Source organism: Solea senegalensis, linkage group LG5, assembly GCF_019176455.1.
Source record: "Solea senegalensis isolate Sse05_10M linkage group LG5, IFAPA_SoseM_1, whole genome shotgun sequence".
Lineage (NCBI taxonomy): Eukaryota > Metazoa > Chordata > Actinopteri > Pleuronectiformes > Soleidae > Solea > Solea senegalensis.
The window spans coordinates 7,463,618-7,489,383 of NC_058025.1; the positions used below are offsets into that span (position 1 = coordinate 7,463,618).

At 40.6% G+C, this 25,766-nt stretch overlaps 2 protein-coding genes across 3 annotated transcripts; one reads left to right on the forward strand and one right to left on the reverse strand.

Annotated features, from left to right (window-relative positions):
- The first annotated feature begins 2,546 nt into the window (after positions 1 to 2,546).
- Positions 2,547 to 8,874, forward strand: mtx3 (metaxin 3). 2 transcript variants are annotated; one of them, XM_044025655.1, is made up of 9 exons: positions 2,547 to 2,639; positions 3,581 to 3,650; positions 3,913 to 3,989; positions 4,084 to 4,176; positions 4,255 to 4,437; positions 4,859 to 4,935; positions 5,690 to 5,847; positions 6,120 to 6,208; positions 7,265 to 8,874. In XM_044025655.1, exons 1-9 carry the CDS (start codon positions 2,559 to 2,561, stop codon positions 7,358 to 7,360), a joined length of 924 nt encoding a protein of 307 aa, XP_043881590.1. In that variant the 5' UTR covers positions 2,547 to 2,558; the 3' UTR covers positions 7,361 to 8,874. The 2 variants fall into 2 exon arrangements, with proteins under 2 accessions (XP_043881590.1, XP_043881591.1); XM_044025656.1 differs by lacking the exon at positions 6,120 to 6,208.
- Positions 8,875 to 11,599: 2,725 nt separating this feature from the next.
- cmya5 (cardiomyopathy associated 5) lies at positions 11,600 to 24,326 on the reverse strand. Its single transcript, XM_044025947.1, has 15 exons — positions 24,150 to 24,326; positions 22,813 to 23,458; positions 19,938 to 22,667; positions 19,055 to 19,789; positions 16,533 to 16,628; positions 16,233 to 16,451; positions 16,105 to 16,127; positions 15,455 to 15,579; positions 15,224 to 15,358; positions 14,152 to 14,298; positions 13,916 to 14,057; positions 12,954 to 13,087; positions 12,751 to 12,868; positions 12,117 to 12,296; positions 11,600 to 12,039 (listed from the first exon to the last, which is right to left on the reverse strand). Exons 1-15 carry the CDS (start codon positions 24,251 to 24,253, stop codon positions 11,787 to 11,789), a joined length of 5,787 nt encoding a protein of 1,928 aa, XP_043881882.1. The 5' UTR covers positions 24,254 to 24,326; the 3' UTR covers positions 11,600 to 11,786.
- Positions 24,327 to 25,766: the final 1,440 nt, after the last annotated feature.

Sequence of the window (25,766 nt, forward strand, 5' to 3'; positions counted from 1 at the left end):
GTGGGGACTATTCGGTGGGAGTGTCCACTAATGTGTGATTAAATGATGAAAAAAAAAAACAGTTAAAGAAAACAGAAATATAGTTTTGTATTCTATAAAGGTACTGAGTTTGCTGTCACTTTCATGTGAGTGTTTTTAATGACAATTTGATTCATGATAAAGCTTTTTTTCTCGCCCTTAAGACTCTTCAGTGTTTACAGTCTTCTGGAAATATAATGTAATATAATAGTATAACACATACTCTAAATCAGCCTGTGTGAGCTCAGCCAACTCTAAAAAATGTCTGAAATGGACCCAGCCTGTCTCAGAGGAGGAAATCCTGGTTCCAGCTGGCAAGTGTCTCCTCACAAACATCATGAACCTGTGTAATAGACGTGGTATTCATCTTCACCGCTCCTTTTTTTTTATTATTATTAAACTGCTGGGTTATTCGTCAATTAGTTTTTCAATAGATTTGAATTAATTTGCTAAACAAAAATGCCTCCTGGAACCCCCTAGTTCTGAATTCCGACAGTTGGATGATGTGGGAAAGAATGAGGGCTAGTCCTGGGACAATATTTAACCCTGGAAAGGTTTCATGATGGATGTCTGGTACTCGTCTTTCCTCTGCTCGACTCAAGTACATTTCAACATCTCAGCTGTGGGCCTGATCCAGACAGAAACGTTTACTATCCCTTTGTGCATTATCACCGTGTTCGTCTGAGTCTGGCTGTCTAGTCTGTGACCAAACACCTGGCAGCCTTTCAGTAGTCTGACCGTCATCATCGCCGCTGTACTCTGGCCCAAAAGACGTAAAAACACTAAAAAAGAGGAAGTCACAAGGAAGTCACAGTGTGACCCAGAGGCTTCAGTTATTATTGTGATTAAAATAAGATTCATAGAGCATTTGTTCTCCCACAGTGATGTTTAATAATAATTATGTACACATTAGGGCCCTAAGTAATGATTATTTAATGGTTAATAATGTGTTTTTTTGTTTGTCTATAAACAAAAATTATTCCGTTTTAATGATTTCTTTGTCAAATGGAACAAAAGAAACCAGAAAATATTCACATTTAAGAATCTGAAAAATCACTAAAAAAACACTTTGAAACTGATCAAATCGATTATCAAAACAGTTGACGAATAATTTAGTAATCAATTATTCTGGAGTAACTAAATTATTGTCTACTTTCTCGATCTTAAAGGTACTTTACCTTCTTAAATTTAAAATAAAATATTAATTGATTAATCCTTGCTGCCCTAGTACATGTTTAAGAGTAAAAAAAGAAGCAGCTGTAGAACATGTGTCAGATCAGAAAAATTCATTCTAATCAACATATCCAACATTTTATAACAAATACTTAAACAGCTTGAATATCATATTTAAAGAGTATAACAGGTGTATATATAATGGGTAAAGATCAATTTATATTCTAAATAATTAAATATGCAATATCTATGAATAATATATCAAGCTTTATTCATAATCCAGGACTAAATTAGGGCCAGAAAATTCAAAAATGTGAGATTAAGCATTGACATATAATCTTGGCTGCAGTGATTTGTAAAACAGTCTCATCACAATGTTGGATTTTTTGTGTGGATGTGCTATATTTGGTACATTCCCCTGTAATTAAGTTGTTTCACCTAATTACTTCATGATTAGCTCACCATGACTCAGCACTTTAATGACCTCGACGCTGTCTACAGTGATGCTAACTATCGCTCTAACAAAACAACAGGAGACTAATAACAACTACTGGGAATTCATTTGTTTATTTAAACACGGGACAAATAAACACAAGAAATGCAACAGTTCAACATAAACACCCACATTTTACCTTTTTTAACAAATCGTTTTAATCTGATTATTTATACCTCCTTATTTTTAATTCAGATTTTTTTTTCTGATTATTCTCAATCTGATCATTTTTCACTGAAAATCTACTCCTTTTTTCATGTAATACATTTTCACCTGATTATTTTCAATCTGGTCATTTTTAAACAGATTATTTTCATTCACATTTTTCTTAATTTGATTGTTTTCCCTTCATTATTTTCAATTTGATAATTTCTAACAGATTATTTTCAGTGAGATTATACTTGATTTGATTGTTTTCCCTTCATTATTTTCAAATTGATAATTTTTCAACAGATTATTATTAGTGAGATTTTTCCAAAACACCTGGTTACTTTGAATGTGGACATTTTTTATATTGATGTTTTACAATCTGATTATTCTCAATCTTCTTACATCTTCATCTTGTCTTTTTAAATGTGACCTTTCCACTTTATAATTTCCAATCTGATAATTTTTCTTCAGGTCATTGAATCAGTGATCAGTATCAGAGTATTTTTCACGAGATTATATTCAGTTTTATTATTCTCAATCTGTTTATTTCTACTGCATTTTTGGTTATTTTAGATGTGATTACTTTTCCATGATATGTTTGATTTGATTTTCGATCGGATTATCTCCCTTCTCATCTGCAGGCTGTAGTGTAACAGGTACGTCGTGACGTCACACGCGCGCCCCCTCCTCTCCCCTCCCCTCCCCTCCTCTGTGAATCACTGACATGGCGGCTGCCATGGAGCTGAGATGCTGGGGAGGAGACTGGGGTTTACCGTCTGTCCACACAGAGTCCCTCATAGTCCTGGTAACGTTATTGTTCAATTTGTACAGAGAAGTCAAAGTTCGGTGACTGTTTTCACTTCTTCTTTATCACACGACATGTTTGTTTCTTGCGTTAGCTTTACCTGTTTTCATGTTAGCTTCCATGCTAACTTGTCTCCTGCTGCAGTTTGTGGCGTCTCTGTGCTGGACACTGTCGTAAATGTTGTTTCCTGTTGTTGTCAGCCACTAATCAAAGAGATAATTCAGGGGATTATCTTCTGTGTGGCGTGGTTGTAGGATGATGCACTGACACGGGTGTCACTGCTAACAGAGGTTTGATGTCGTCAAGGTCAGAATTCACAGGTTTAGATTTGAATCCACTGCAGTTGTTTACGTCGCTCTTTAACCGTTTTAACTGTCGACTGTGGTCACTGTGAAGAAAGTTGACTTATTTCATTGTCGATTTTCGTGTTGAGTGAATTCATGCAGTTACAACTCTCGCCACTAGGTGACACCAGTCAAGCTAATGTCCATCTGATAGTTTAAAGAAGAGAAAGAAGAGTTTTTTAGTAATTCGTCCTAAATTGGTTTTCAAAATTGTTAAATACAATTTATTCAGCATGTGAATACTTGCCAATAATGAAATATTGGATGTTAATTAGTGTGAGGATTCAGGAACCAACCTGGAAAATGATGATGTTCTCAAATGTCTTTTTTTTTTGTCCAATAACCCCAATAAACCAATATGATTCAGTTTTAATGGTTTCTTTGGCAACATAGTCACAATTTAGAAGCTGAAAAATGAGAAAACTGTTTGTTTTTTTGAATTCTTTAAAAAACACTCAAACCAATCAAAATAGTTGAACATTAATTTTTCCTTATTGTGTTTTTCCTTCCGATTTTTACATTCAGAGTTTACATTTAGTCACTGACTGTGGTCTCTTTTTATCATCTTTCCTGATTTTTACTGTTTTCTTTCCCCAGGCATACGCCAAGTTTTCCGGGGCCAAAGTGACAGTTTCTCCCATAGACTGGACATGGAAAACTCTAACAGGTGGGAAGGAAACTCAGAAACTCATGTCAGTGTGGTATCGTTGTGGGAGTTGTTCAGTTATCCTGTGTCATGGGTGGACAAGTTCTTTGACTGCTATAAGAAAATGCCAATTACTATAATCCTCAATTTTCCAATAGATTTGGTCCTTTGTACTTTGCCATTAAAAAAAGCATTATATAAAACATGTTGTACTTATGCACCACCATTTGCCCAATAACATTACCTTATATCTTGACTCTCCTGGCTTTTGTTAAACCTGCAGCCACCGTCCCAGAGCTGCTCTGTGGAGACTCTGCAGTGCAAGAACCAACACAGATACTTAATTTCCTGAGGAAACAGGTGAGAGTCTGTTCACTGTCCATCACCTGATCATCAGATCTTTCTAATCCACTTTGCCGATCATCATGCGTTTATGATTTCTCTTTAATTTCAGAGGTTTAATGCAGACTATGATTTGACAGCCAGACAAGGAGCGGATACCATGGCGTACATCGCCCTGCTTGAAGAGAAACTGCGTCCAGCTCTGGTAACACCATCTCTCCTCTGCTTGTTTCCTGGCAAACACAATCAGTGAGTAATGTTCTTCTGTCCTTGTGTTCCACAGCTGCACACGTTCTGGGTGGATGCAGAAAACTACGCCAATCTGACACGGCCATGGTTTGCCTCACGCTCGCCGTTCCCGCTTAACTTTCTCGTTCCTTGTCGCCATGCCAACACCGCCCTCTCCCGCATTCTTTTAATGAAAGGAGAAGCACCGCTACACAGAATCTCTGAGGTGGAGGGAAAGGTAAATACTCATCTGATTCATCAGTCACATGTTGTCAGGGCTGCACCTAATTATTATTTTCATAATCTATGAATCTGTTGATTACTTTCTCAATTAATCGAGTCCTTGTTTGGTCCTTAAAATGACAGAATATCTTGAAAAAGTTTGATCTGTGTTTCCCAAACCTGGAACTGATGATGTTTATTACATGGAGCAAAGAAGCCAGTACACATTTTAATATTAAATATTTGTGTTTAACAAGCTATTGAAAAAACACTCTAACTGATTAATCAATTATCAAAATAGTTGTTACCATACATTTAGTAATCTAATAATCATTGCAGCCCCTACATGTTGTGTCAACACGTGTGATAACTTGAAGAGTTCTTTCTCTCTCTTTTTCTTTTTTACAACTGAAAATACTTTTTGTTCTCTGCCTCAGATCTACAGTGATGCTAAAGAGTGCCTGAACCTCCTTTCCTACAGACTGGGGACCGCAAACTACTTCTTCGGCAACTTGTACGTTCTTTTAAATTTGTTGTTTGTCATTTGTTGAAATCTTCCAGTTGCAACATGCACTGCTATAGTGAAGCCTCTGGATTCACGATTTGACTGTGATTTGTCTGTGAAAGTCAAATCACTTGCATCCAGGCTCCTATTGTACTGTTTCCTCATCAAAGCTCTATTTATCATTATTAGAACACGACTACTTTTTACCGTTTGCTGCATGTTCTGCTGCCAAAGCTCTCCCTGTGATGAACAAACACACAGGGGAACCAAATGAGACAAAACAGCAATTCCCATGATCCCATGCTACTTCTGGACGTCTTCAAACTGAGGCCTTTTGGGATTGTTTTGGTTGATTGACCCCCAGCAGAAATGACACACTGAGTTTCAGTCAGTCATCATCTAACCGCTTTATCCTCCACCAGAGGGTCGCGGGGGGTGCTGTGCCAATCTCAGCTTCATCGGGCGATAGGCGGGGTACACCCTGGACAGTTCGCCAGTCCATCGCAGGGCCACACACAGCTAGAGATAAACAACCATTCACTCTCACACTCACTCCTATGGTCAATTTAGAGTGTCCAATTTACCTAATCCCCACATTGCATGTTTTTGGACTGTGGGAGGAAGCCGGAGAACCCGGAGAGAACCCACACACACACGGGGAGAACATGCAAACTCCATGCAGAAAGGCCCTTGTTCCAACCGGGGCTCGAACCCAGGTCTTCTCGCTGCAAATAAATGCATATTTGTGTGTATGTGATTGCAGGCCGACCAGTCTGGATGCCTTTGTGTTTGGTTTTGTGGCTCCTCTCTGTAAAGCCAATCTACCCAGCAGCCCTTTACAGAGCCACGTCAGACAGCTGGAAAACCTCACACGCTTCTGTGACACCGTCCTTGACGTGTACTTCAGCTCAGATCACCCCTGTAAGATCAAACACACACACTGGACATTTTTTCACACTTTTGCTTGACTTTGCTAAAATTGAGAGACACACAAATATGTGGGAGCATATTTGCATTTGCCAGCACACAAATAACTAACCTTTTTAGAGTTGTCCTTCTTCACACATCTTTGTTTCCCTGCATGCTTTCTCTTTGTATCCTTTTTATTTTGGGGATGTGCACTGCAGTGGTTTAATACTCTTCCCGTTACACTAATTTTTCTGCCGGTGTGGCCTCGCTCCATCTCTTTCCAGGTCCTCCCCCACCTGTTCAGGACACAAAGGATGCAAACCTACAGAAACTAACTCAGCTTGTAAACAAAGAGTCCAACTTGATAGAGAAGGTGCTTCTGCTTTTTTACTTTTCCTCTTCTTTGCATGACTTCACGGTCACATTAGGCAGATGCGTTATCGCCTATAGTTACATAAACGTTGTGTCTTACAGAATCAAGTAGCTGTGTTTACATGTGCACATTTTATCCAGTCTGATTGAAATTAGAAATGACAACTTCCTTTTGACATGGATGTAAAAAATAAGTAATCTAATCATGACGTGTGAAAACATGCATCAGGCATTTAATCAGAATAAATGGTTTTGTCATGTGCAGTTCTGCTCAGCTTCAGATATTTCCAGGGTTCCCACGGGTCCTTGAAATCATTGAATCTTTGAAAATGGCCCTAAATAGACATGGTTCATTGAAAGTTGCCCTCCCATCCTAAGCTGTGTCAGCACATTTGGTCCTTGAATTTAAGGGAATTGGTCCTGGAAAGCCCTTGAATTTGATATCATCAAATGATGGTGTGAGAACCCTGTATTTCCCCTCTGCTCATTCCCACACTGTGCACCACTGATTTAACTCTTACATCTGTCACTTTTATATCTGTGTATTAGTTTCTTTTTTTATAATTTGACCTACATCAATTAGAGCACATTTTATTTAGTCTCTATAAGTCTCTAAAAGGAAAACGCTGTCAGCTCCAGACCAGGCTTTTTCCCCACTGAAGCTTTTACTAATAATATAAAAAAAACGGAAACACGTCACCTTTATGTCGGGTCAGAAATGTGACAATCCAAACCAGGAAGTCATGATTGGAACAGCTGTTTACATGAACATTGATTGGAATGATGATCTGCATAAACTACCCCTAGATTGAAATGATATTTCTTACCAAACGGGGAATATTGGATCAGAATATGGTTTATTTACATTCCTTTATTTATTATTCCGATTATGTTTGTCCATGTTAACATAGCTACTGTCATCTTCTGTAGTTGGCTGTAGGTGACCGGCCCACAGAAGATGAATGGATGACTGAGAACCTTCACAGATGCACATGTAGCTACTGTCATATTATTTTTGCCTGTGTGTTCTAACTGAACTGTACGTCCTGTGCTGTAGATGGATGATAACCTCCGCAGCAGCCCTCAGCACAAACCCCACAGACCAGAACCCAAGCCCAGTCTGGTCAGTGAGAAGAACTCTACCCCTGCCTAACGTCCTCATCCAGCCTCATGTATGAACCAAGGAGAATCACGTCAGCTCTGGATCTGACTCATCCCTGAGATCCAAAAAAAAAAGAAAAAAGAATAAAAATTCCTAAAGAGCTGAACTGCAACTTCAATGGAAAATGACACGATTAACGAGAGAATAATGATTATAAAAAGACTTTTACAGCATGAAAATTATGATAGATTTCAAAGATGCTTTTAATGAAAAAGATGGAAAAGTGCTTGAGTGAGGTCTTTAAAAAGGTTTGCATACGTGTATGTGGTGAAGGGGGAAACGCTGTGAAGTTGTGCCCAATGAGAAAGACACAGTAAGTTCAAAGTACAGGAAAAACCTGCAGTTAATGCCTTATAGAGAACTCTAGGATCAAAGTTATATACCGAGTTAAAAAACTCTCGGTCACTGAAGTAGAGCGGTTCGAGCATCTTATGGTGAGATAAGTTAGTACAGTTTATGCATCTAGGCAGTATAAACTGAGTAAGCAGGAACCCAAGTATTCAACTGTAAGATCATACGCACTGTAAACCTTTGATTTAGTTAATGTACAGTATATATATATGCAGTCATGACTTTAGAAATGGCCAGTTGCTTGTATAGCTGTAAATAGTTTCCTGGAATTTGTGCAATTTTACTTTTTGTTGACAAGAAAAATATTGGGGACTAATATGTTTATTTGATAGTGAGAGACAGGTTTTTTGTTTTCTGGTCTTAAAAAAGTGATTATTGGATTAAAAAGCCATTTTGTTGGGGTTTAGGTCATTGCCTAAGAAAGTAATGATTCGAATTTGGTGGTGAGCCAGATACAAAATAGTATTTAGGATTAAAAAAAAAAAAAGTTAACGTGATAAAATTGGGAATTTTTCAATATTTGTGTTAATAACTTAAGGTTAAAAGTGAACTCTTTGAGTTCTTCAGCTTATTATGTTGTTTCTTTGTGCCAATAATAGTAATTTTTGTTGCTGCCATGTTTTTTATTTTATTATGTTTTGATTTGTGCTCTGCCACACAATCGTTTTGGTTACAGTGCCTGTTTATCAGCCTTCCTGGTTCAAGTGTCTCATGAGTGGCCTTCTGTGTTACTTCACTGTCACAGTCTGTTTATCTTGTACAGATGGACCGTGAAATGAACCGCCTTTGTTTTATTTTACTCTTGATGTTACTCTTTTTTTTGTTTGTTTTTTCCTGATTTCTGTCCCAGTTGTAAAATATTAACAATACTTTGCTTTTTCAGCCTCCAAAAAACCCTCTGTCTCCATGGATCCATTCCCTCTTAGACTAAAGAGCTGACTGGTGCATGCGAGCATGCGTGTTGTCATCGCACCATGTTGTCGGGCAGACTGGCGAGGACCATATGGTGCCTGTGTGCCTTTGTTACGGTGTCCTTCATGATTTTGACACATTGTCATTAATTTTCTTTGTCATCTCAGCTGCTGTTGTCCATAATCTGTCCATAGTTGGAAACTGAAATACAACAAATATAATATAAACTGAATAGAGAATCAGACCTGGTGCCTTTTTCTTTTAGAAGGACATATTTTACCTTACTCTTTCGCTAAGCCAGTCACTTTTGAGTTGTTTTTCCGGTAATAATTACAGATTGATTCCACTGTTACCCACTGTGCCTTTTAGATGTAGAGAGGATAGAGAGCTCTTTGTCTGCTTTTGGCCTCAGTCGTGGAAAAGAAAAAAAGAGTGATTAAGCTGAGAGAAAATGTTGGATACTTGAGATCAGATCGCGTCCACGTCATTGGTCACATGTGGAGAGAGAGAGACTCCAGCTGAAACATCACTTCACTGGCTATTTAATCAATGCAGCATCAGAAAATCAAAATTTTTATGTGTATTTGCAGATGTTATTATCACTGTAAGGGAAAAAAATTCATACAATATGATGTAAAATACTCAATGTTTTCCACTGCAGGATGGCAGGGAAGACACAGGATTCCAGTTAGACGACGAGGCTGTCGCTGTTCTCAGATCTTTCCTTCCGATTCCAGCAGAGCACATGGAAACCAGCAGCTGTTCCCTGATGGTCTGCATGTGTTTGCTGTCTTCTTCTTTTTCTCTCTGTTTGCCCCAAAGACCAGGAAAAGGTGTCAGAGATGATGGAAAAAAGATTTGAGTGCCTGGAAAAAATAGTAGCATAATGTCTTCAGTAGCTGTCGGTCATAACAAAAGGATTTGGACGTCAACAAGTAGGAGCAGACTTCACAGTTTTGTAGGATCTGTAGCAGATGGTAAATTTATCATGATTTTTCATTTTTTTGTCAAATGTTTTATGTTGATTATACTAATTATATTACCCTGCAGCAAGTGTGATGGATGAGGAAAAAGTAAAAACGTCACAAACTTCATTCATAGAAATAAATGTCTGTTATTTTTCCAACAAGAGCAACAACAAAAAAAAAATTCACAACTTAGAATCATTTTATTTGCATCTCTGCTTCAGTGTTTTGGGAGCATTTTAGGTGTGTCCATTCAGACTCTGGCCAATCTGCGGATGCCTGGCGCCCCCTGGTGGTGAGCATGCGTTGGTGAACCAGTGAGCTGAGTCATAATAATCAGTCCAGTTGTGTGAGTAAAAAAACAAATATTCACGTTCATTCAGGAAATCAGTTCACAAGGCAGTCGATCTATGTTGTCCATCAGTCTGACCTGTTTACAAAGGTTATTTACACAAACGGAGACACACTATTCACATTATTCAACACAATTTCAAAGTGCTACAGTAGGTTTTTTGGGGGGAGATAAACTCTGGGTATGACAAAACTTGAACTATCACTGGTTTGTCTAAAGGTCTCAAACTCATGGCCCGTGGACCACTTGTGTCCCTGACATAATGACATAATGAGTTATTTCTGTATTTTGTTTTTATTGACAGATTTATTTCACACCAGAAATGTGTTTTTTGGTGCAAACTATGAATTATTCCCTTTCAGTATAAACACTTTTATTTTGAAATTCTGTGAAATATGCGCACATATATTGTTAACGTAATATCGTGCTGTAATTTTAAGTTCATATTATCAATGCCTACAGAACAGTAGACGTTTTTTCACGTGATTGGACACACAGTGGCCCCCAGGTCTTTTAAGTTTGAGACCCCTGATCTAAGGGATGATGATGATGATGATGATGATAATGATACCGCGTGTATTTGACTTCCAACGTGTCGTTACTCAAAGTATCAGATCAGAAAACCAAACATTTACAAAACAGTTAAAAAGAAACAAAACAAAAAAAACAACAACTGTCACTGCAGTTAAAATTACAAAATAATAAACAACAAAACTAAATACAGGACGTTCACCAGTGAAGGGAATCTGATTTGAAATCCAACTGTATTGCACACCTTCATCCTTCATTTGCATTATCTTTGTTTTTGCTATTTACAAAACAGTTTCATTGTGTGTATCATACTTGTTTATTTTCTGTCAGACATTTTTTTCTTCAATGACTGGATTTCTTTTTCCTAAAAACACTCAAATACATCACTAAGTGGGAACCTATAGTTGTGTCTTCTAGCTTAATTAAAGGGGCTATATGTAAGAAATGTATTATATTTTATGATATTTATTTCTGTGTCACCAGAGACTAAAGAAACCTGTGACAATGGTACATCCACAATGTAAAATATACATTTGCAAATTCTGTTTATGTTTTGGTCTGTTGCACTTTGACAGACTGGGTTGCCAGAAGTGTTAAGGCCCTGTCATACTTCCGCGTGCTATACTGGTGCTGCCCAGATTTTGGAACCGCATGCAAAGCGTGCGTTGGGTGCCCGTTGACAGCACATGTGCGAACTCAACTTCCGTCCCACGGTAGGTGGAGTATTAAGCCCTGCTCAACAAGCAGAAAAAACATTTTGACAACGAAATAAAGTAGTCGCCAAGGATAGTCATCCGAGCCTCGACCTGGCGACCTGCGAACTGGCTGACACCCTGACTCCCCTGCTCGACGGGCCTTACAGCTGTGAGCATGTGTGTGGAAGTATACCCAGGCCTTTAGTCAACACAATAAGCTGTTACCAAACCTAAAAAGCTTCATTACCCCTCTCAAAAACATCTCGACCACAGAAAAAGACATCCCCATGTTGCATGTTTGACTGTGGGAGGAAGCCAGAGAACACCCACACACACACAGGGAGAACATGCAAACTCCATGCAGGTTCCTGGGACTTCTTGCTGCAAAAGCAAGAGTGCTAACCACTACACCAACTGTGTGGCCCTTGAAAATAGGTCAATAGACTGCAGTAACCATATTACACATTAAAGGTCACTGTTGTCCATATTTTACAAATATCTCCTTTAAGTACATTTTATATCCTGTTATATTAGACATAAAACACTTGTCATTTTTAATTATTATTTTAAAGTAAACTCTTCCGTGTGTGTATGTATGGCAGGTTGTAGAGCTAGCTGTCTCTGGTAAACTCCGGCACCTCCTGGACCATGCAGACCTCCAGACTGCCCGGCATCTCCAGGGCCAGAGCAGGGTGGCACGGCTGCGTGAAGTGCTGGCTGAAGGAACCTAACAACTGACCGCTTTGGGCGTTGAAGAAAGACAAATGGCCAAGCTGGTAATCCAGGAGGACTCCTACTCGCTCAGGCATCTCGATCGCAAACACACTGGTCTGGACATCGTTGTGGAGCAACTGATAGCTGCAACTGTGACGAGGGAGAGAGCAGAGGTCAGAGGTGAAGTGTCTTTTTAAATATGTACAGTAGTGAGGGAGAGTACATACCCTGATGGTGTTGGGACACACTGCAAACACCACGACAGGCTGTTTCCTCCCAGAGAGCTGTCCCTGGTGGCCGCACTGTTGTAGGTCACTCCGAGTCTGTAGGCTGCACTTTCTGAGACGATCGTCTCCCAGTAGTGACGTCCTCGTGCTGGTAACAACTCACCCAGGATGGACGGACACCTTGCGAAACACACACAAACACAGGTTTACACGTGTTTCTGTGACGCAGGAGAGGCTAGAAACCAAGGATGGGTTACTGAACAGGCCTAGGGGGCCAGAGGGCTCAGGGGGCCTTGAAGCCCAGGCCTCTATCTTTGCTACTCCATATTTATCCCGATATTTTAACGGGGCCCTGAAGCTGAAGTTAACTGGTTAACTGGTTATGTTATGTGATATACAGGTTTCCCACTTCCAACACTTTGGTCGACATCAAATTTGAGGACTTTTCAAGTTCTTTCCAGGACCAATTTTCTCAAATTCAAGGATAAAATGTTCTTACATGAGGGGTGGAAATTGTTCAAGATTTCATAGAAAAATGACACTGTATATTGTATTGTCTTAATTCAAAATCCTAAACAAAACAGGATGTCTATATCACCACATCTTCCTGGTGTTTTTACGTTGGTAAACTCACTCTTTCTCTGTGACTGATGTGTTTTCATGTGTGTCCTGGTGAAAGTGCAGAGTGGTGTGGTCCATGGAGAGCTCCAACGCAGGGTGAGCCGAAGCTTTCAGCAGGTGGAACCTGGTTCCTGCAAACAATCACCAGCAACAGGTACGATGATAAAACAACTGCAGCGACAACACACAGGTAAAGTTGTTGGTTTTTTTTTGTACCTTTTGTGGAAATGAGCGCGGCCTCGCTCTGTTCACTGGCTCCAGCCTCATTCACAGCTTTGATGTAAAACAGATAGTTCTCGTTGGGCTGCAGCAGAACCTTCTGTTCACAGCATTCGATGCCTGAGATGGATCTGGAAGCATTTCATAACAATACTCACAAACTATTACTTGTATTAATAAGTGTTAGGTTTGGAAAAAAATGTGTTTTGGAGTGCAACTTTGGGAATTTATACCCACTAAATTTATATTTCTCAAGAAACCTCACTGCAACAGCAAAAGTGGATTATTCTGAAAACAAGGGTCAGAACTTTCAAAGCTTTGCTGTGAAATCCGATGTTAAAATAGATATAAATATGTAGCATAGATTCAATTTCAACTAAAAAAAATACCCTGTAAAATTCTACAGCTGTCAAAGCCCAGGTTTAGTCTGTTATAATCTTTTATTTGAATCTTTTTATTTAATCTTTTCCAGTATTAGTGTCTGATTTTGTAATTATTTTAACCTCTGAAGAGCCTGAGTCTAAACTGAACTAAAAAAAACTGAACTGAATTGAATATAAGTGTTAAAAAATACTACAATTAAGAAGAATATAATCGACAGAAAAATTATTTCAGTGTTAAAAGAGGTAAAATGACTTTGATGAAGGGAAGATATTTATATCTTAAAAAAGGTAAGAGGTAAGAAATAAGTTAATGGTTGATGGACATAAAATGAATACAAAATATGTGTAACACAAGAATAATTTAAAAAAGACCTTAGAATACTCTAGTCCTAGTTTTATACAGCGTGACGATGATCCAGCCTGCACCCTGAAACTTAGAGAGCTAAATGGACCTCTCATCTTCAATTTAGGGTATTTAAACTTGTGTTTTTCTTATTTGTGAATAATGTGAAAATGTTATTTTTCCCTTTAAAGGTTGATGATCCAGTTCTGATACCCAACATGTGTGAGACTCACCTGAGCCCCTCGCCCTCCAGCTCATACTGACGACAGTACTCCAGGGTGTAGGTCAGTCCGGGGACCTGCCTCCGCCACCTCAGTGTGGCTGAATCCCACATGACAGTGCAGTGCTCTGTGTCGATCACTGGCACTGACGGAGCTGCCAGAAGGAAAACAAAGGTACTGTAGACAATAATGGAAAGAAAATAATGCTTTTTTTGTTGTTGTTGTCGTCTGTGTGTGTATGGACTGACCAGTCCTGAAGCCGAGTCTCTCGCTGGGCAGAGAACAGCCCGTGTAGTTGACAGCCATCACCCACACCTTGTACGTCTTGTCAGGGTCGAGCTCCTCTAAGACGCAGTAACTCTCTTTTACGGTCACACGGTATTCTTCTGACACGGCTGTGGAGAGCAACAGTGGTCAGACGCTGTGCCTCGGCAAACACAAAACATGATTTTCCTTTTCACAAAATCTAATCTAAATCAAGAAAAACAGCACCTACGTTACTATAAATCCTAGTACAGTCATAGAAAGCTGTGATAAATAGACTTGAATTAAATGTCCAGAAAGTCATAATAATATGGTAAAAATAGGGTCACAATCTTGTAATCGTTTCCAACTCAGTAAAAACAATAGTAATAGTGTGGTAATAACCCTGTAATATTACTGTAATATTATTTCCAAACTATCCAATAAACAACAATGGTAATGAGAATAACTATAGGCCACAATCAGTGTAATATATTCACTTGAAAATGTACTATATAATACTTTATATTAATTACAATATTATAAAGTTAAAAATGAATCTTCCCTTATGTTCAACACACATTTTCTATTGCTGTTGCCAAGTTTTTACGTTGTGATTATAATGGAAATAAGATGATATAATATTATGTATTCTATTACATATTATTACCATTTTGTTGCTGTACTGTATTGTAAAGTGATACCATTAAAGGTACAGTGTGTAAAATTAAGTGAATTGATGGCAGAAACTGAAGATGAAGTAAAAAGACATGAGTGTACAATCACCTGATTGTATGAAATGTTGTTTTTTATTACCCCAAGCTGCCATTTTGGACCACCATATTTTGTGAAAAACATCTTTTGAGTTTTGGTGCAGACTGAAGGCTACATAAGTTTTCCAACAAGGCTGAGGTGAGAGAAATTCAGCTGCAACATTCAACTTCACCAATAAATGAATAAATTCTGCCAAATTTGACACACTATACCTTTAATTTGAATGATGTTCTACAGCTTTAAGAGTGAAAAAAGAACATAACCTGTCATTTTTCATTTCATAGCACCCTGAAGTTGTTATACCTCCTTGTGGATCCTCCATGCAGTAGACCTGGAAGCAGTCTATGATGTCTCCCGGGTTGACGTTCCAGTAGACGGTGACACTGGTGCTGGAGGCTGATCCTGGTTCCTGAGGCTGCAGCGTGGGCCTCTGAGGAACTGAGGCACAACATTCATATCACTGCCACAACAGCTTCAATGGACTTCACACGCACGGACTCAGGTGTGTATGTTCCTATCAGACCTATACAGTACCTGGGATTCCCTTACGCTGTGCGAGGTGTGAGCCAGACGCGTTGCCCTTGGCATAGTCCTCGAACACCAGCAGTCCCTTGGGACCCAGCTCCAGTGACATGGCTGAGTCCAGAGCTGATTTGAGTCTAAACACACAACCACAACGATTACTGTGTTACTATAACAGTAGTACTGTATTCAATGTTAAAGCCTGTCTTTGCTACAGGCTGAGCTTAATCATCCACAATTCACTTATCTACAAGTTGGCAGGTTTGAACTCAGAGAGTGACTTACAGTATGCATTCATTTCATCCTGGTTAGTAGATAGATAGATTCTCAAATGTCTTGTTTTTTCCACAAACCAAAATATTCAGTTCTAATGATTTCTTTGTTATATGGAGCAAAGAAACCAAGAAAATATTCACATTTAAGAGGCTGGAAAATCAGAAAACTCAAAATAGTTGATGATTCATTTAGTAATTAGTGCATATTGACAGACTGTGGAGCATTCTCTCTGCAAGCTCTTAGGTCAGCTTATAATGATGAATTATTATTGTTAATATTATTAATAACATAATTAAGAACACACTGCATGCTACACTAACAACTCGTTAGTATGTAATGTTAGACAATCACACCAGCTCACTCTCCATTCTCTGAAAGCACATTACCGTGTATGAATATCCTCAGGTGACTAGTAAAATAACAGATTGAGGAGAGATTTTTTTTTAGAAAAGTTGACACAAACCCTGATCAGCAAATGACTGATTCACACACACACACACGCACACACACTCACCCGTGCGTCAGTCTCCGCCTCTCGGGCCGTGGTCTCTAAAGTGGTCTTGGTGGTGTCGATGCTCTCCTGGAAGGAGACGATCTGATCATACAGTCGTTCCAGCTTGGACTTCTTCTCCTCCTCCATGCTGACAGACATGTTGTTGTACTGCTCCATCACCAGAGTCATCATCTCCTCGTTCTGAGCCTGGATCACTGCCTCGCTCTCCACAAACTGGTCCTGGTGGCACAGCAACAGAGACATGTTTAAAATGCTCCTGATGATATTAGATGCAAACTGTGTTCAGGGAGTGTGATTTACCTCCACAGTGTTGTAGGCCAGCTCCAGCTCTGACACCAAGTCCTCAATGTTCTCTGATCTTCCCTGAAGCTCTGAGATCCAGTCACTCAGCTTCTCCTGTTACAGAAACACAACAATGATCACATGGAGATTTGAAGGTTTGACATTTAAACTTCACTAATCTTTCTCTAAACTCATGATTCAACTCATCATTTTTGAAGGCAATCTGATTGATCTTTTGTTCCTGATGACACAAGTTAATCTTTAGATTCCCACCACCTCAGAGTAACCAATGCTTGACTATTATTGACACAAATGTAACACAGGACAATTATATAAAAATGGCTGAAATGTATATATGTATGTATATATATATATATATATGTCTATACATAGTATATATGTATATGTTATTATGTATGTATATATATATATATATATATATATATATACACACGCATATATATACATACATAATAACATGAAATGTTCAAATGAAAGGGAGATAGGGAGATTGTTTATGTTTTTTTGCACTTAAGGGTCAGAGTAGTTTTTATACAGACATATCACAGGAACATAATTCAAAATTTTAAAATATCATGAAAAGTACAAAACTGGCAAATTTCATACCAGTAAAAAGCACATGAATAAAAAAGGATGCTATGGGTGAGGGTTAAGGGGAATCATCAGAGAGGATACAGTTCATCTCTTCCTGACTCTCCATCTCTACTATTGTGTGTGTGTGAGAGTTTAGTGCAGCTGGACACAGGTTTGCTCTGTTGTTTTGGTAAAGTTGTCGTTGGGATGGATTTTCCGTTCTAAGGAGCGTCTGAATTCTTGCGTTACAGCTCTGGTCATATTTACATTCCATCTGCGAACGTCTCGCATGAATACAACAGCAAACTCAACTTCACATTCACCAGACGTGGTTCATCTGGAAGTGACATTTGATCTTCTCTCAGTTTGTTCCAGAGTTACTTTGATTTACGTGACACATAATATTCTCCTGGGAATGTTTATCAAACGCATGGCAAGTTATCTCATGCCACAAAGGTTTGTGAAGTACTCACTACTGACCATGTGTCAAAAGTGAGAAAAAACTGTAGTCCCCATGGTTGTCAAACTGTGGTACAAGTGTGGTACCAGTGGCACACAAGCGTCCTCTGGTGGAACTTGGAGGAAAATCAGAAATACTGTTCAACTGTATATACCAGGGTATGTGATCGGATTGGAGCTGAGGAATTTGGACCAGAGTGTGTAGAAAATGAAACAAATAACATAACAATAATAATTAGAGTCACCTTATTTCTCACTAGTATATGTGAGGAAGAGGAGAATACTATCGAAGCCCATTTCTGCCACATGAAAAATAGAATGTTTCTTATGATTATGACTTGCTATTATATATTTAAATTGTGGCAAAAGTAGCAAAAATGGGCTTCCATAGAATAAGGCAACCAAGTTGAGTAATTGATTTTGAGAAACAGCAGATTATAGAAAACAAACAGAAACAAAAAACAAAAGTTCTACATAATTTAAAAAGAAGATGGCTGACCCAGTGTTGACCCAGAGAGAGAGAGAGACAGCAGCGGAAAACTGTGTGAACAGATCACATCTCAATTATGACACACGGGACCTTTCCACCGATCAAAGCAGAACATTACATCACATCAAGTCAATGCGTTTGGCCTCGTCCTGCAGGCGGCAGCATGAATGGAAAACTCAGAGCTGACTAATTGAGGAGCAGTTCATTATACGATGACCCAAACTAATTCCAGTAATCCCCGCGTTGTAATGATGCTGGGAAAAGTGCATGTGACGGCGATCTGATTACAGTGCAAGACCGTAAGTCATCAGATGTGCTGCTGAGTGGTTTGAGCGGTGACCCGGTAAAACGATCAAGCATCTGTGAGACACTGTGAACTCTGTGAGGCCACAGACGGAAAGACTGCACAGAAAAAACATGTTTTCTCCTCTGAGAGGCACATGTGCTCCTGGCGAACTGTGCAGGGTGTAACCCGTCTATCGCCCTATGTGAGCTGAGATTGACACAGCACCCCCCGCGACCCTCCTGTGGAGGATAAAGCGATAGAAGATGGATGGATATTTTGACTGTAGTGTTTCCAAAAATCTAATTTGAGGAACCTCTTTTGAAAGATGTTTCGCAACATAATTCATGACAAGAGCAATTTTTTTTACTGCCATTTCGGTATCATCATTGACAGCAGCAGAGAATGTTAATCATGGGATGATACCTGATACCACAAACTTGAGTTTCTACCGATATACAGTCATTTTAGACCATTTATGAACTATTTGTGCTGAGCAATTTCAAAGGCATCATTCTCCAACTGTGTAACAAATATTGTTCCCCCCAAAAAGAAGACATAAACAGCCCAAACATGACTCAGCTTAAATGCCTTTGTCTGATATCCAATCCAGAGTATTAGGGATTCCCATCCCTAATACTTTTTAAAAAAACAAACTTAACCTTAACGTGTCTGTGTGGACAGAATAAACACAACGTGTGTGCTTCTTCTTACCTTGATGTCCTCGTAGGCTTTGTCCACCGTAGTCAGCTCGTGATCGTGATGCTTTCCAGATCCACGGTCATCCTCTGATAACAGACATCCACAGGTGAGACAAAACCAGTCCATCCCCTGCAACTCAGCAGCCAGTCGAGCCTGACTCTCCTCCTCTGCATCTATGATGTCATAGTCAGCCTCAATGAGCTCTTCTTCTGGGGACAGATCAAACGCTTTCTCCTCCATCTCCATCGCCACGTCCAGCCTCTCTCTTTTGTCCTGACCAGACTCAGGCCTTGATTCCTCTGCGTCTCTCTGTAATCCTGATTCTGGCGTCTCCTCTGCATCCTGTTTAGATATCACCTCATAACCAAGCTCCTCGACAGGTATTTCCGAAACCTCTGCAACCATCTCATCTTGCTCCATCTTTTTCCCAACATCCACCCTCTGCAGATCAATACCTGGACCGACGTCCTCTGCAATAATAACTGCTTCTGAAGCATCGTCCACCTTGTTCAGCTCCACCTTTTCTCCTACACCTGCATCTTCTGCGAGTACTTCCTTTCTGTGCAGCCCAGACAAATCCTCCAGGGGAGTAAAGCTCCTCAGACGTGAAACGACACTCATACCTTCTATTAAGTTCTCCTCCATCTTCTTCTCCTTCGTGTCTGGTTCCTCCATAGGTGCAGGTGGGATAGGTGGTGCAAGTGGGGTGTACGTCCTGTCTAAGTCATTTCTGATTAGTTCATCCACCTTTACTGGTTGTATTTCCAGCGGACTCTCCTGGGGAGTAAAGGAGGAGAATAGTGCCTCCTCCATCAGTTTCTGGTTCCTCCTGAGGTGCAGGTGGGACAGGTGGTGCAGACTTCCTGTCTAAGTCATTTCTGATTAGTTCATCCACCTTTACTGGTTGTATTTCCAGCGGACTCTCCTGGGGAGTAAAGCTCTTCAGAGGAGAATAGACACCCACATCTTCTTTTAAGTCCTCCTCCATCTTCCTCTCCTCTGTTTCTGGTTCCTCCTGAGGTGCAGGTGGGACAGGTGGTGCAGGTGGGGTGTACTTCCTGTCTAAGTCATTTCTGATTAGTTCTTCCACTTTTACTGCAACTTCTGGTTGTATTTCCAGCGGACTCTCCTGGGGAGTAAAGCTCTTCAGAGGAGAAAGGACACTCACATCTTCTTTGACGTTCTCCTCTGTCTTCTTCTGCTTTGTGTCTGGTTTGTCCAGAGGTGTGGGTGGGATGGATGGTGCAAGTGGGGTGTACTTCCTGTCTAAGTCATTTCTGATCAGTTCATCCACCTTTACAGCAACTTCTGGTTGTATTTCAAGTGGAATTGCGGGGGGAGTAAAGCTCTTCAGAGGAGAACCCACATCTTGTTTTAAGTCCTCCTCTGTCTTCTTCTGCTTTGTGTCTGTTTTGTCCAGAGGTGCAGGTGGGGTGTACTTCCTGTCTAAGTCATCCTTGATTGGTTCATCCACCTTTACAGCAACATCTGGTTGTATTTCCAACTGACTCTCCTGGGGAGTAAAGCTCTTCACAGGAGAAAGGACACCAACATCTTCTTTTACGTCCTCCTCTGTCTTCTTCTCCTCTGTGTCTGGTTCCTCCAGAGGGGCAGGTGGGACAGATGAGGCAGGTAGGGTGTACTTCCTATCAAAATCCTTTGTGATTAGTTCATCCACCTTTACTGCCACTTCTCGTTGTGTTTCGCACGGACTCTCTGTCTTTGTCTCTTCTATTGGTGCCATTGCATCTTCAGTTTCAGGTTTAGGGACAACCTCTGCATCATTTGTGGTCTTCTCTGACAACTGGGAAACACCAATGTCCATCTCTACAGCTTGTCCACTGGGGACAAGGAGGACTAACTCATCACGGACACTCGTCGTGTCCTCTGTGGTTGGTTGAGCTTCAGTTATCAGCTTTGTTTTGTTTAGTTCACTGCCGGTTACTAACTCTTCTGCTCGGATTTCTTGACATTTCTTGTCTGAATCTGTTTTGACTTCCGCTCTCATCATCACGGGTTCGGTCACAACACGTGAACGGTCAGGTATAACCTCTGACCTCTCATTAGCAGTTTCCTCTGTCAGAACCTTGTGTTGTTTTTCTGCTGTTGTCTCAGTACTTGTTACGTCCTGGAGATCAATCTGAACCTGGGTTTGCCTATCTTCTTCATTCACTGCATTTTTAGTTACCTCCATTATGGCTTGTACCACACAATCAAAGTCTGTGATGACCTCAACAGTTGGCTCGTCCTCTGCTGCAACTGTGTCCTTGCTCACAGATATTTCAGCTGAAGGTTCAGCCAATGTGAACACTTCTTCTTCTTCGTCTTGAGTTAAAGCTGCTGCTTTGGCCAAAGTTGCTCTTTTAGCATCAGGAGCAACCATTTTAGCTGCTCCTTCAGACAAACTCTTTTCAGTGGCTTCTGTTTGCATTTTTGATTTAACGTCCATCACCTCTTTGTGTACAGGAGCGTCCACTGTTGTCTTATCTGCTTTTACAATCACTTCAGCCATTTTGTCTCCTGCGTTGTGCTGCTCAGATTCAGTAATACTGGTTTTGCACTCTTCCCTCTGATGACCCTCACTCTCTCTTTGTGTTAATTTTACTTTTCCAGTGCTGCTACTGGGAGGATCAGTGTGGTCTCTTTTTTGTTTCACCTCCTTAATCTCCGTCAGTTTAGATGTCCGAATAGATTTTTCTGAGGCTTCTCCTTCGGCCTGCTGTTTAGTCAACAAAGCAGATTTTTTTATTGCACTTTTCTTTTCAAATGACCCTGATTGTACATTGTTGCTGCTGTCTCCATCTTTTTCCTCCCGTGTCTTTGGTTTCTCTGCTTTTGACTCGTCGTCTTCTTCTCCTTCTGTCCTTGTTAGATGTCCTGTCAGTTCAAACCTATTCTGTGACCACATCATCCTCCCCTCCCTCTTATCCTCCACTGATTGTGGTTGAACCTCCACTGTGGGAGTTTCATCCTTCAAAGTAAACTTCTCCAGGTACCCGTCTGCCTCATCTGAATCTGAAAATCGTCTCTTGTAAGACTTCTCCGATGTGATGCTCTCTGCCTCTGAGTGTTCCTCGTCGCTCTTTAGTCTCTGGCCTACAGCATCCTCGTAAAGGTCAGTGTACATGAAAGACATGGCGGTGGGCTCCTCCAGCAGGATAAGATCAATGATCTTTGGGGGTCCATCGGAGATGTATATGGGTGTGAGGATGGTCTCTTCACTCCCAAACAACACAGAACCACTTTCCTTCGTCGACCTCTGGCTCTCTCGTCTCATTCTCATCCTGGCTCCACCGTCCACCTCCTCATTGTCCTTTCGTTGCTGCGCGTCAGTCGGAGCTCCTCCATAGAAGACCTGATCAAGGTGTTCGCCGATTATCTCCTCGTCTGTTACAAAGACAAAAGATTCTTCTGGTGCAGTGGGGCTGTCTGGGGCTGTCTCCTTAGCAGGCTTTTGCTCCTCTGCTTGGTGTTCCACTTGAGGCTCTTGTGCCTCCTCCTGAGACTCTGGGACATGTTCTCCAGGAGCTGCAACATCCAAAAGGGTAAACTTCTCAAAGTAGTCAATGTCACTGGTGCTTTCTCTCTGTGTGGATGTGTCTCCTGGCTCTGCGAATGCTGAGGGCTGAGAGAGGGATATTAAAATTAAAATGAGCAAATCAATCCACAGGATTAGAGCTATTAGACTTTATGGGAAATAATTAAACACAAATTAGAAAGCGTTATAAAGGACAGATAATCATAAATGTTAAATTCAATCGGACACATACTTCTTGGTGGTCCGGTATTTCCTCCTCCTCCGGCTGGACATGATCCTGTAGCTTTGTCCACTCCTGATGGTTTCGGGACCTGATCTTTGGAGTCTCGTCTAAATAAGACAAATTGTCCTGCAGGTCTGTACTCTCCTCCTCATCCACAGTAGGGAGTTTGGAGGGGACTCTGATGTTGAGAATCTCATAGCCCTCTGAAATCAAACTGAACAACTGCTGATCTTTGTTTTTGATTTCCTCCAAGTCTGGCACCGTTTCGGTTTTCTCCTGTTTTACATTGGGCAGTGAGACCTCAAACATCTCTGGTCTCTCCACTCCCAGAGCTGAAGCAGATCTTGAGCTACCCGGTCGGCTCAGCCTGTCCCCCAACCTGCTGCTCCTTCCTCCAGACCTTGTCCTCCGGCGGATGACTTTGTCCTCATCAAAGACAATTGTGATCTTTCCTGCAGCTCCAGAGCCCTCCATGCTGTAGCCTTCAGAGATGGAGCTCGTCTCAGAGGCCCAGGGAGTGGAGCAGCGGCTAGAGGCCGTCTCCCATACAATACCGCTGTCCTCGCTCTGTACTGTGACCATGGAGAACGACGGATCCACCATCAGGCACTGGAGTTTGGGCTTCACTGACTGGTCCTGTACGACCTCTCGCAGACTGAGGGAAAGAGGAATGGTACAGAGTTAGAGGGAGGAGAGTAGGCTGTTTAGAAGAGGAAAGGCATGACTTAACACTCTGGAGTGCAAGAGGAGATGCTTTTGGCACAGTTCATGGAAACACAAGTGGAGAACAAACCAATGAATCAAATTAAAACACATCTGAGTGTCATGCACTCAGAATGAGAAACTAAAGGTAAAACACTGTAACATCTGCTGATATTTTCGCAAGATGCCTGCTTGACGTGTAAATCTCCAGTAAGTGATGAGCTGAAAAAATCCAAGTGTGCCGTGAGCCACTAGGTCCCTTACACCAAGGTGACATCCCAACGCGTCATTCGTGTAACATTAGAGATGAGAGGCCTGGCCATCTTAGACACATCCAACATATCGGTGTCTCCTACTATTTGTGCCATGGTAGGGAAAGCTCTGAAACATGATAAATGAGATGTAAAATATGGGCTGGTGAATAATGGCCACTCTGACAGGTCCTTGTATGAGCTGAAGAGCAGATGATTATATCAAGTATTAAATGACAATCATTTTGAAGCACAGTTTGTGTATCTCACAATCTCCGGGCAAAAATAAAACAAGGCACAATGCAAATGTGTTTTTCACACACTACATTTAGTGAAGTAGACACAACTACGCACAAAATGGCCCAACGGAGTCCAGACACACAACCAAAGCACCTGTTTTGCAGTTCCTCCACCTCGTCTTCATCGTCCTGACTGATAGTCTCCGAGAACTCCTGCAGATCTGTCATCTCTGGGTCTAGACTCTCACACTCCTCCATCTTGATTGTATTCTCCACTTATTTCCCGTTGCAGCTCCCAGTGTTGTTTCTCCCTGTCTTTTTTTCAGAGTCTCTTTGATTTTTCAGCCCCTCTGAATTGGGAAGAGTTGGTCTGCCTGTTTGTGTCATTCTAAGTTGGGAGCTGTCCATCTGACTCAGCGAGGGACAGAAATAGACAGAGTGGGGAATGAAAAGAGGGGAGTGGAGACAGAGAGTGGGTAAGTTTCAGTGGATGTTTTCTAAAAAAACTCACAAACATCTAATTCCACAGTATTAGATAGCTTATAAAAGATTGTTATAGATTTGAGTGGGACCAGTGTGAGACTGCTGGTGTTTGCAAGTGTCTTGACAACTGACTGAGGGTAATATGACTTTAAGATGAAAATCCCCTTTACTAAGTTAAATATAGATCATGTGCTGAAACAGAACGCCCACCCTTGTCCCCCCCCAGTGCCCCTGCTGCTGGTGGCAACACTAAACACGTCTGCGCACACGCTTCCACTCAAACATCCACTCACTTGCAGCGTTGACACAGTGCAGAATTCATAAACTTGGCTGTTATATAAAGAATTGTTAGGACACACCTGAACAAAAGGCGTGTTTGTTATATGTTTTAAAAGGCCAGTAAATCACAGGCATCTCTGATCAGGGTTTTTTTTTTTTTATTAATGTTTTGAACATGTGACCACTCAAATAAATTTGGAGCAGCATCATATGACAGTAAGACACATATTTTACATATAAAGACAAACAGTATGGACACAATATTTGTGTTAAAATAAAAATAAAAATGTTTTTCCTGTAAAACATATAAATTTAATAAAATTGTCAACAGATTTTGATTTAAAACTGCAATTTAGAAACAAAACCATATATTTTAAAAACAGGAATTAGTTTGCAGGTACACAATCATAAAATAAATGGGCATTTTCAATTTTTGTTGTCAGGTTTAAATTTATGTAGTAATTTGTTACAAGAGTAAGATCTGGACTTTTTAAATCATTTATTTTTTTCTCTTTTGCTTCCTGGGAAATGTAGTTTGTTGATCAGGGATGTTGCAACAGGGTGAGCAAAGCAGAGAACAGCTGATAAAATCCATTGCACTGAGAACTCCCCTGAACCCTGCGATAGACTCTTGACAATGCAGTCCACATTGGAAACCACCTAATGAGGCCTCGTGCCTCCTCCCTGCTGCCGAAACTTTATACATTTTTCTATTAAAATTGTGTTAAATTAGTTGTGCCATGAGTTTTCATTTGTAGCAGCAGTTTGTCAATTCAATGCTAACCACATAATAGCTTCTGTATAAACTGTTAAAGGTCCAGTGCGCACATTTGTTTGTGACATCTAATAATCACAGAGGACTCCTCTGCTCACCCCTCCCTTTTCCAAAGGCATCAGGAAGCTTCAGTAGCACTCACATACCAGAAAACATGTAAACACTCCACAACTCTCTCTGCCAGTTGCTCCTTCAGTTTATCCATTGAGTTTATGCACATGGAGTTTTGTTTCC